This window comes from Gracilinanus agilis, chromosome 1, assembly GCF_016433145.1.
Source record: "Gracilinanus agilis isolate LMUSP501 chromosome 1, AgileGrace, whole genome shotgun sequence".
Classification (NCBI taxonomy): domain Eukaryota; kingdom Metazoa; phylum Chordata; class Mammalia; order Didelphimorphia; family Didelphidae; genus Gracilinanus; species Gracilinanus agilis.
In genome coordinates, this window is record NC_058130.1 from 167,311,357 (window position 1) to 167,323,543 (window position 12,187).

General features: G+C 41.4%; 1 protein-coding gene across 1 annotated transcript in view; it reads left to right on the top strand.

Annotated features, from left to right (window-relative positions):
- Positions 1-226: 226 nt before the first annotated feature.
- The window catches only part of TMEM8B (transmembrane protein 8B), a 72,571-nt gene continuing 60,610 nt past the window's right edge, over positions 227-12,187 (top strand). The window contains exons 1-3 of the mRNA XM_044678217.1: positions 227-290; positions 1,042-1,225; positions 1,346-2,133. Of these exons, the coding sequence (XP_044534152.1) occupies positions 227-290; positions 1,042-1,225; positions 1,346-2,133 (1,036 nt within the window). The remainder of the gene's footprint in view (positions 291-1,041; positions 1,226-1,345; positions 2,134-12,187) is intronic.

A 12,187-nucleotide genomic window follows, 5' to 3' on the forward strand; every position in this document is an offset into this window, starting at 1 on the left:
CATAATTTGGGAAGGATGGGTGAGAATGGAAGGTATTTTGGAGAGAATTGGGCATGTAATTTAGAATATGATGGAAGAATGTAGTGTAAAATACAGAGAGGAGGGGGAAGTGATTGGGAGAATACAAAGATGAGGGGATATGAAGGAAGCTTTGTACCTCTAGTTTACTTGTAACAGCTGGTCCTTAGATTCATTCCTGGAACTTTGGGAACAGAAAACTTGAAAGATGGCCAGAAAGGAAAAGTCATTAATGTTTTCGATGAGTCAAGCAGGAGGCTGGGTCATGAAAGGTGAGAAGCTCTTAAGAATAAGTCCAGCATTTGGGGTAGTAGGGTGAAGGAATTAGGGAAAGCTCTGGGATCAAGGGAAGATTATTTTGGGGGCAGATCTTGGGATTTGGGCAAGTTTTTTTGTGGGAGAGGAGTAGGTCTTAGAGAGGGGCACAAAGGGTAAGGCCAGGATTAAAGATGGAGATACTCTGGAGGAGGGGTAGGCACAGAATGGAATCAGAGAATTGGCAAAGGAGAAACTGGTCTTTGGAAATAAATGGGGTTGGGGAAGGGAAAGGATTAAAGATTTCGTACAAGATTTGAGGGGGAGGCGTTTACATGGAAGCTTCCAGACCAGTAGTGGAGGGATTCATTACCTTGGCAACTCGAACCCCCAGTACATAGCAACAAGAAGTCCAATTGTTGGGGGGCTAGTTTCTGGGGAGGGAAGTGGCAGGACCAGATAGAACGGGGTTGCTGGGAAGCCACCAAGAGAGGGGAGTAAAGGCAATGGTGTATCTGGCAGTGGAGCCCCGAGGCAGGGAGGGTGGTGGTGATTAGAAGATGAAGGGTTAGATTAAGGGCACTGAGAAGGGTTACTAAAGGGGCTGGAGCCGGCAGTGGGGATGGGGACGCTAGCAGGAGGTGGAGGTAGGGCCTGGAGAGACGCAGGTTATTAGAGAGGGTGGGAGGGGATCTACCAACGGAGTCTGCGGAAGGCCAAGGCCTGAGGTTAGTTTTTTCTTGAGGCGAAGAATATTTCTCCCCAGAGGTTGTCGCTACCAGGAGTGTGGGACAGTCTCTGGTAAAGGCGGGGGTCGGATTCGGTGGAACGTCCGTGGACCGTCCTTTCAGTGGTGGGCAAGAAGGGGCGGGCAAAGAGATGAGGTTCTGTCTCAGGAGCCGGGAGGGCAGTCCCTGTCTGAGGCCAATGAGGCCGGTCAAACTGACCCTGGGTATGACCAATGGGATCGGACAAGGGGTGGGCTTTATTTTACAAGGCCTATAGAGCCGGCAGAGGGCGGAGCGTCAGAATGACGTTAAGTGGAGGGCCGCTGCCTGGCCTGGTCTTGCAGCTCAGAGCCGCCCCCGCCCCCGCCCCCGCCCCTGGCCCGGCCCGGCCCAGGGACCCCAGGCCCCGGTAGCTGCAGCCAAAAGCTAGGGGCCCGCCTCCTCCTTTCTATCCCCGCTTCCCCACCATCATCCTGGGACCCCCGTACCAGGCTCCAGATTCCTGCTCTCAACCATCCATTTCAGGACCCTCAAACCCCCATTCCGGGATTACCTCCTTCTCCTCCCATCCCTGGAGCCCCCTTTTCCCCCGCCCCTTCTCCATCGCCTCATCTCCCCTCACATCCTGGAAACACGCCTAAATCCTTGCTCCGTCTCGTCTTTCTCATTATGGAGCAGAACAGCGGCCTTTTCCCACTTCAGCACCAAGAACAGCCCCTCTTCCTGCCTTTTTCTCATCCGCTTTCCCAGTCTCAACCCCTCTACTTGTCCCTCTCTCAGCAGGACTCCCTTCCCCTTTCCCAGCCTCTCTCTCAGCCCCGTCCCCTTTCCCAGCCTCAGCCCCTATCCCTGCCTATTCCCCAGCCTCTTTCGCTACCTTTGAACCAGCCCCTGTTCCTCTCGCAGCCTCTCTCCCCGTCTTTGCCCCTCTCTCAGTCTTTGTCTGTTTCCAAGCCCTTATCCCTCTCCAAACCTTTATCCCTCTCTCAATTTCTGTCCCTTACCCTCTCCCAGGCTCTGCCTCTCTCCCAGCCCCTGTCCCTTTCCCAGCCTTGGCTCTGGTCTGGGCTCCAACTGCCACCTTCACTGTTCTTGCTGCTGCTGCTGCTCTTTGTGCTGTGCCCAGGGGCTGGTGAGTGCAGAGGCAGAGAGACATCGGAGGCTAGGAGGGGGTTTATCCTGGAAGAAGGAAAGCAAGGAGAAAGGGGAGGGAAGGAAGAAGGAGAGAGGAAGGGGAGGGAAGAAGGAGGGAATGAGCCGGGTATGAAATGGGGAAATCAGACTGGGGAAGAGGTATTGAAGAGACAGGAAGCTCCGGGGACGGAAGGATTGAAAAGGTTGGGGCTTACAGGGTCAGAGCGGTGGGAGACAGTCTGAGGGGCAAAGGCTCTCTCTGTATACTGTTATTTCTTCCCTCCTTCGTTCCTGTTGCTTGTTTTTTCAAATAGGTGTATCATTACTGGGGATAGGGGTGGGAGGAAGAATAAGATTAAGTAGTTACCTGATTTTACCATTAAAGTATGATGGGGTAAGCCATAGCTTTTGTCCTTGGGAAGCCTTCAAGTCTGATGCTTGAAACAGGAACACCTAACATAGATTTAAGAGAGAATAGTTTCAAAGAAACATGTTTTAAATGTAAAGAAGTACAGGTCAAATCCTGTAACTTCTGACTTCAAGGGAATGTTCAAAATTTTTACCTGTACTGTACTTTTTCTTTATAAAATGCTATTGCTCAAAATAAGTTGTTTCAAATAACTGCAAGAAATTAGTTAATATTTCCACCAGATCCCTGCATTTCTACTTTCCTTCAGAATCAGAAGATTTTAAGTGTTACAGATAATCTAGTCTAAACCCTTAGTTTACAGATGAGGCAGATGAGGTCCTAGGTTAAGTGAATGGACTGAACACATAGTGAAAAGGCTGGAACAAGAATACAGATTTCCCAATTCCTAGTCCAGTAGTCTTCCAAGTACACCATGTTGTTCCCCAACAATGGTTATTTGTCTAGGACACAGACCAAGGCAAAGGCAGAGAAAAGGCCAGCTTCTAACCAGTAGACCCCCAGGGATCATGTGCACAATATGCCTGTGGGTGAGATATTCCCCTGGAAAAATCCCACTTGTAGCTTCTGCTTGTGCTCTGGATCCTATAAAGTTGCAGTATAAGACTTAACTGGAAGGTGAGGGGGCAGATTAGGTGGCTCAGTAGATTGAGAGTCAGGTCTAGATATGAGAGGTGTTGGGTTCAAATATGACCTAAGACACTTCCTAGCTGTGTGACTTTGGTCACTCAACCCCCATTGCCTACCCCTCTTCTGCCTTGCAACCAATATACAGTGTTGCTTCCAATATAGAAGGTAAGGGTTTAAAAAAAATTAAATGGAATATGAGCAGCCATGGTAAGGCAGGATAGGGTTTGGAGCTACAAGACTCAGGTAAGAGATAAAAGATCTTGTGCTGTACTTGTAAGTACAAGAGAGCTCCTTGTACTGAAGTGATAGCTATCATAACCCTTCTCTCTTGGTGGGATGCACTTAGAAGATGAGAATCATTCAAGGAGCTGAGGTAAGAAGTCAGTTAGGGAAGCCAGAGGAAATATGGAAAATATACAGTTTCACTCATGTGGGTCATCTTAAAGACAGAGTGGAATAGGGTAAAGAACAATGGACCCAGAGTCGTAACCTCTAGGACATATTAGCTAGCTGTATGGGTATGGAAAAGTTACTTAAGGAATAATAATACACTACTCTGAGGAAAAAATAAGTTGCAAACCTTGAAGTGTATATAGATGAGAGCTAGTTTTGTCTCTAAAATTACAAAAGTGCACTTTCCTTCATTCTCATTAATGTGTTTGACTATTAAGATAAATAGTAAAAAAGAGTATATCATTGGATAAAAACAGGAGAGACCTTCCTGGGGGTGCCCAGAGTTTCTTCAGCTGCTGCTACATTTAATTCCACTTGAATTTATCTGATACTCTTCATGTACATTAAGTACAGGGAGATGGACATAGTCAGGGGAGAGGGAAGAATTATACACAGTGGCTGGTCCATGGGATCAGAGGATTTATAGACTCAGAGTGGGTGCCATCACCTGCTGGTGGGTGCTGCAGCAATCCAGGAGGGTGGTGATGGCCACAGGTACATTTATCTCTCCTTTTAATTGCTATTAAAATTTAAAAAAATAATTTCCAGGGGGCTAAGTAATATTTTTTTTCTGGAAGAACTTAGAACTTCTTAGACAGAAACTACTAAATAACAACCTTAGAATCCAATTCCTTCATTTTACAAATATGGTCACTGGGGCTTAGAGAGGTTAGGCGACATAAGATCGAGCAGAGAGTAAACAGTGGAGCTAGAATTCAAACCTAGATTCTATACATCCCTTCAAATATTCTGTTTTGATGTTGAAGGACTTTAATTGGCAACAAGTGCTCTATGACAATGCGTCATTTTTCTATTTTCCTTTTTAAAGGAAACTCAAAAATTCTTAAGGCAAATTAATAAGCCACTGATTGAAGTATGACTAGACATAGGGTATTGGTCAAGGACAGGGGAAAATGTGTTTAGGTCACTTCATTAAGAGGATATTAAACTGGAATGGTAGAAGAGAGAGAAAAATATTGACAAGGCTGTTAAATCAGAAACTTTGGAAGATTAAAAAGAACAGTAATTGTGGAGGAGCCACTCAGTAGTTTATAAGGTAACCAGAAATAGGTTGGGTAACAAAACTCATGGATTCAGGTGTCTATATAGAAAATAATATGGGTTAGGAACCAAGGGAAAGCACAGTGGTAAGATCATTTGAGGATACAAGAAGACAAGGAGTCATGCTGTTATTGAAATATACTACAGACTTCTGGACCAAATGAAGGACATGGATAGATCTTCACAAAATAAATCACAAAACTGGCATAGAAGCAAGGAATGAAAATGATTGGGATTTTCAAGCTTCCTGATATCTTTTAGGAGTTTCATTCCACTGGAAGAGGAATGAACATATGATGAATTCTTAAATGACTTGCCAAAAAATGATTTATCAGGAAATAGAAGTAAGAAGTGGGTACTGCTTCTTTGGACCTTGCACTGATGCAATGGAATTTGGTAATTTGGATTTGACAATTTGGATCAGAAACCTGCTATTTATTATCTGTGTGACACAACATTTTTGAACCTTAGTTTCCTCCTCTGTAAAATGAGATTAGATTGGTTGATCCAAGGTCCTTCCAGTACTATATCCTAGGATTCTAAAATGCTCTTTCTCCTCCCTCCCCCATCTCCTCCTCTTCCTCTCTCTCTCCTCTTTTCCCTTCCCTTCTCTTCCTCCTCCCCTCCTCTTCCATCAGCCTCTGTATCTGTAACAGTACAATGCCCGTTAGTGACAAGGGCTATTTTACCTTTGTCTTTGTATCCCTAATGCCTAGAACAGTGCTTGTCATATAGTATATGTTTAATGAAACTTTTGTTGGATAGAATTGAATTTCTAGTTAACTCTTTTGGATCATAGGATCCAGAGGATTGACTTAAGAGTTATTGTGGATCCTAGAAGTTATCCAATCTGATTTTATTTTGCAGTTGAAAAAACTGAAGCCAGAGAAGTGAAATGATAAATTATAAAGCCAGAATTTGAACACAAATCCTCTGACTCCCAAACTAAAGCTCTTTCCAATGTACCATACTTTCTGAAGTATCTGTTCCTAATTAGGATATTCAGCTTTTTTCATTATCTGTTATGATCACGTTGAGACAGCTAGGTGGTGCAGTGGAGTCAGGAGGACTCATCTTCCCGAGTTCAAATCTGACCTCTGACACTTACTAGCTATGTGACCCTGGGCAACTGAAACTACTGAGTAACAAAAATGACTGACCATGTCTTTTTTTTCTTCATTTTTCTTCTTTCCATCTCTGGATTACCTGACAATGGACTTAATACATGGACAAAGCCTATCTTGCTCCAGGGCCCTGGCTGCTTTAATTGACATTTAACCCTTGAATTTGTTCTTCTAGTGAGGAGACCCCTTCAGAGTCCTTATAAAAAAACTTGTTTTTCAAGGGAAGCAGAATTAGGTTCTACTATGAGTTCATGAAAAAGTCATACTACATTAATTCATTTTCCTTTTTTGATAGTGCTATTGGGTGATATTTGAAGGTAATGCTATAGAAACAGCACATCTGTGTTTCAGTAAAACTTTTTTTTTTTTTTTTAGAATCAATACTGTGTATATTGGTTCCAAGGCAGAAGAGTGGTAAGGGTTGGGCAGTGGGGTTAAGTGACTTGCCCAGGGTCACATAGCTAGGAAGTGTCTGAGGTCAGATCTGAACCGTCTTTAGGCCTGGCTCTTAATCCACTGAGCCACCCAGCTGCCCCCTCAGTAAAACTTTTGACAAAGTTTCACATGATATTCTTGAAAACAAATCGGAGAAATGTGGGTTGGATAATAATACAATTAGATGGATTCCTCAATGATTGAATAACCAGCCTTACCCAATGAGTGTTAATAGATATCAATCTTGAAGGTGGTCTCTTTTGTATTACTCAGAGCTGTATTATTAGCTCTGTTCTTTTCTACATTTTTCTCAATGATTTGGGATAAAGACATACTTACCCAATTTGTGGATGGCATGAAGCTTGGAGGGATAGCTATTATATTGTGGATGACAGAATCGGAATCCAAAAATACCTTGATAGATTGGAATAACTGACAAAATCTAGCAAGATACTATTTAATAGGTGTAGGAGGTTGATCAAAAGAGTTCTTTGCTTGACTTGATGAATTTATAGTGTGGTAAACCTTTTAGACTTTTGACTATATCTTCCCTCCAGGGAGGGTTGGTCTCAGTGATTACAGATTGATTGGCTTGGACTTTTGTGAGACAGGTCATAATGGGAGTAGCCACTTTGTACTGACCTATAAAAAGAATCTTAAATTTTTTTTCTTCTAAAAATTACTTATGGGGGCAGCTGGGTAGCTCAGTGGATTGAGAGCCAGGCCTAGAGACGGGAGGTCCTAGGTTCAAATCCGGCCTCAGACACTTCCTAGCTGTGTGACCCTGGGCAAATCACTTAACCCTGATTGCCTTCCACCTATAAGTTAATATACAGAAGTTAAGGGTTTAAAATAAAAAAAAATTACTTATGCTTGGTCAGCTAGGTAGCTCAGTGGATTAAGAGGTAGGCCTAGAGATGGGAGATCCTGGGTTCAAATCTGACCTCAGACACTTCCTAGCTGTGTGACCCTGGGCAAATCACTTAACCCTGATTGCCCATCCCTTTCTGCCTTTTTTGCCTTGGAACCAATACCAAGTATTGGTTCCAAGGTGGACTATGAGGGTTTTAAAATACTTTTGCTCTCTTAAAATACTATTCTCACTTCTGTTTTTTCTACCTCTTTCCCATGTAAATCTTGCTGATGACAAAAAAGTACAATTGAACAATGTAAGTCAGTCATTGGCCCTGCTTGACTATATGTGCCTCATTCCATACCAATAGTATACCATTTTTTTGATGACGTGGGACACATACTTCATCATCGTGTTTGGCCACTGTAATGATGAGTGCTTTGAAGTCTAAAAGGGAAACTTTGAAGGCTCTAGCCTATTTTCTCCCTTTGGTCTTTTTCTCTTTTTTCTTTTTGGAAGACAGACCAGAGTGCAGCAAGGCTAAGAGTAGACCTATGAGCTGGGATTGGGGAATTTACCCTTAGTAGTCTGCCAAGTTGGGCAGAGGTACATGGGAGCTGAATGTACTCTCATGTGCATATAGTCCAAGAGTTGGATCTCATGTTCTTGGCCCCAGTCTTCAAGAGTCAGTTGCGAAACCTCTCGGCTTGGGAGAGCATTTGTAAAGAAGGATTAGTTTAGGGGAGAGAGTTCCTATGCAGTGGATGATGGAATTTGCCCTTTTAGTAAGAGATGAAGGATTTCTTGGGAATTGAGAAGTTGCTTGTTAGCTATCCAAAATTTAGGTATTTGGGGACCTAATATTAATGTTGACAGAGTTTGAATTCTTGGGTAGTGGTAGCCTCTTGGAGAAAGAAGAATCCAAACATGGTCCCTGGTCTTGGAGGAGCAGGAGAGGAATCTTTGCCAAGACCTGATATGGAGTTACTTGAACAGTGGAAGTCTGATGGGTAAAGGGGACTATCTCTCTAGTAAGCCATAAATTTGTTTCCTTGTGGGGGAGTAAATTTCTTTGAGTAACATCATTAATCTGAGTTTCTTTATTGTCCCTAGGACTGAAACAGGACTTAACAAAGTGTTAATGGAATTCCAACTGGAATGTTGGAAATTTGTCTCCTTAGTAGTCCCAAATATACTTCCTTTCTGAAGGCTGGGAGGAAGTTTTAGTACCATGAAGGAGGTCACTGGAAGGGAAAATTGCATTGATTGGTTATGGGTTATGTCAGTCTTTTATGTGGTTTTGTATTTTATTGGTGTAGAATAATGACTGTCTTGTATTTTTATCCAGAATGCTTATATAGAATCTGGAGACACTCTTATCCACATTTGTGGAAAGCTAGATTCAAAGTACATTTGGGTTACATTCTGAAATTTGTTAGAAATAACTCTAAGTGAGGGGAGGGTAAATACTCAAGCCAATGTTTTTGATATTGAAGATTGTCTTTGAGATTGAACCCAATCTTGTGAAGTTCAGATTTTGGAGTGTTGAGCCAGGAGTTACAAAGGAAAAGGCACTTAGATTTTTTTTTTTTTAAATTTTAAACCCTTAACTTCTGTGTATTGACTTATAGGTGGAAGTTTGGTAAGGGTAGGCAATGGGGGTCAAGTGACTTGCCCAGGGTCACACAGCTGGGAAGTGTCTGAGGCCGGATTTGAACCTAGGACCTCCTGTCTCTAGGCCTGGCTCTCAATCCACTGAGCTACCCAGCTGCCCCAAGGCACTTAGATTTAATAAGTTAGGTACATAGGTTTAAAAAAATCAACTGCCTAGGTAGAGGATATGGCAGACTTGACTTAGTAGCCATTTTGTTAAAAAAAAAAAAAGAGGATTTTAATTGATTAAAGTTCAATAGGATTTAATGTTATGCTGTGAAAAGAGTAATGACTTTAGAGATAATGGATCTCCTCATTCTAGTTCTGTGTGAATTCTAATTCTGTGATTTCTATTCACTTATGTGATCTTGAATAAGTCACTTAATCTTTCTGAACCTCAGTTTCCTCCTCTACAAAATGAAGGGATTAAACTGGATGTCCTCGAAACCTCTATGAGCTTTAGAGCGAGATTTAGCTCTATAGAAAGTGAATAAGACAACCTCTATATGAAATTGGCATAGAACATGGAGACTTTCACAGTAAGGCATGTAAATGGCACTCAGGGTTATTTCCAAATTTAAGAAGCAACTTCAGGGATATATTAGGATGATCACCAGGAAACAATCCTATTTGCAGTCACAATCATCTCCCAGTATTTAATCTTTCTCCTTGATAAAAGCCTGAGTACCTGACACTACAGGACTATTTAATTCCTAGACCATAGATTGAAAGCTGGAAGGACTTTTGAGATCATTTAGTCCAATCCCCTCACTTTATAGATGAGGAAACTGGAATCTAGAGTAGTTAAGTGACTGGTCCAATGCATGGTTAGTAAGTGACAGAACCTTCTGACCTGGGTGTATATACTCTTTTGATTCACTCTATCATGCCCCTGGGAACTGTGTCATCCTGCAAACTCATATCAGTGTTAGTACTCACCATATTAATAATTTTGCCCTTTGATTGGAGGGCAGAAAAGAAAGCTCCTTCTAAAAATGGAGGATCTTTTTAAAAGGTGGGCACCTTGGTCAGCTAATTCATCTTCACCCCCCCCCCCCTACAGTGGCACTCCTTTGGATTTCTCCATTATGCCTCCACTCCAGGGACCTTTCTTTATCCCTTACATTTTTTGATTTCCTTTTGTGTATTGTTTTCCCCACATTAGAGTGTAAGCTTCTTGAGGACAAGGACGGTTTTTCTTTTTTCTTTTCTGTATTTGTATTCCCAGTACTTAGCTTAATATTTGTTTATTTATTTTCAAAATTCTTACTTTCTGTCTTAGAGTCAATACTAAGTATTGGCTCCAAGGCAGAAGAATAGTAGGGGTTAGGCAATGGGGGTTAAGGTTACACAGGAAGTATCTGAGACCAGATTTGAACCCAGAATCTCCTGTTTCTAGGCCTGCCTCTTAATCTACTGAGCCATCTAGCTATCTCTTAGCTTAATTTTTAAAATTTTTATTAACTAACTGACCCCATATTCTTTGATTGCAAAGGAAGTAGTTATAAAAACACAACAAAAACCTTTACCTTCTATCTTAGCCTCGATGCTTGGTATTGGTTCTAAGGCAGTATTGGTTCTAAGGCAGAAGAGCAGTAAGGGATAGGCAATTGGGTGATGATAACCAGGTTAGCAAGGAAAAAGAAAACTATGCTACTTGATTGGCTGAAAGAACTGGAAATGTTTAGAATAGAGAAGAAAAGAGGGAGACTGTGACAGTTACCTTTAAGTATTTGACAGGCTGTTGTATGGAAGAGATTTTTGTTCTACTTGGCTCTAGGGGATAGCCAGGAGCAATGTATGGAAGTTGCAGAGACACAGAATTTGGCTCAATACAAGGGAAAACTTTCTAATGATTATATTTATCCCAAATCAGAATGAGCTACCTTGGCAGGTAGTAAATCTTCCCCATTATTGGAGATCTCCAAATACAGACTGGATGACTTCTTGTTAACAGTTTATAGAAAGGGTTATTTTTTAGATATAGATTAGATTAAATGATCTCTGAGGTCTCGTCCAATTCTGAGATTTTATGATTTTTTGTGATATCTTTGGTCTTGATTTATTCTAATTACAGTATGATATGGAAATAAAAATGACCAATAAACTTTTAGACTTTATTAATAGAAGTCTGATGTTCAGAACAAGGGAGATGATAGTTCTGCTATTCTGAGTCTTGGCAAGATCAAACATGGAATGGCATATATGGTGTTGGTAACCACATATTAAGAATGTAACATACTCTATGGGTCAGATCCATTTTTCTCCTGTGTTGGAAGGCATGAAACCAGAAGGATGTGTTATAAGAATTGTGACAAAGTGGATTATCCTTAGTAGAGGACCACCAGGAAAATGAGGAGGGTCAAGACCAAGTCTGACTAGGAATGGTTGCAGGAATTAGGAATGGTTACCTTGGAGAATTTAAGACAGAGTGATCTTAATGTGGATATAATAGATCATACACATTCATTTATATGCATGTGAAGGCATGTGGTGATATGTAATTATAAATTAAGGAAAGGACTTTCACTTTTAGTAGCATTGATGTTATGTTGAGAAATTTTCTTTATAATACATGAGGCTAAGTATACTTATGTTAGTAATATAAGTGGAATAATGGAATATATTGTGCAAAACAAAAGTCATGTATGAAAATGTGCTTTATAATGACCTTAGGGTCATAATTAAATTTTATTTTTGAATGACTTAGGCCATAAGAAGTAGCAGGTATAATGGATGGAACACCAGACTTGACAGTAAGGAGATTTGTGTTCAAATGCCATGGCTGACACTAGCTATGAGACCATAGACAAGTCACTTTGCCTCCTGTGCCTAGGCCATTCTCCAAGGCCGTTAACTGTAGAAAGGTTGCAACTTGGCCAAGGAATTCCTATGTGGATGAAATCAGATGCCCTTGACATTATGACCCAACACAGGCCATGTGGATATATTTCTTTATGTGACCTGCGTGTTTTAGGAGGACTTACCTTGGGTAATGAGGTCCATCTATATGAGTTTCCATGTTTTCATGACATTCAAAATCTTTTCATTATTGTATGATCATAGGATTTAACTGGGTCCCTGAAGATCATTTATTTGCACATGTTTTTCTGGGCTTTTGTGTGCATATAATTGATATGACTATAATAAGACAAATCTCCTAAGCCAAATAAGGAAATTAGACACTTTTATTCTCAGGTCACCCTTCCCACATTTATGATCCTGTCCTTTGGTTTATAATGAGAGGGACTCACCCTGGCTCATGCAGGCTATTATGTGAGTGCATTCATCACCATGGTTTGGGGTAGTAAGAAATGCTGCAGGCTGCATATGATAAGCACATTTTTTAATTGGGAATTTGGGAATATTTTCATTCTTGTGATATGGATGTTATAATGATACTTATAAAATAAAT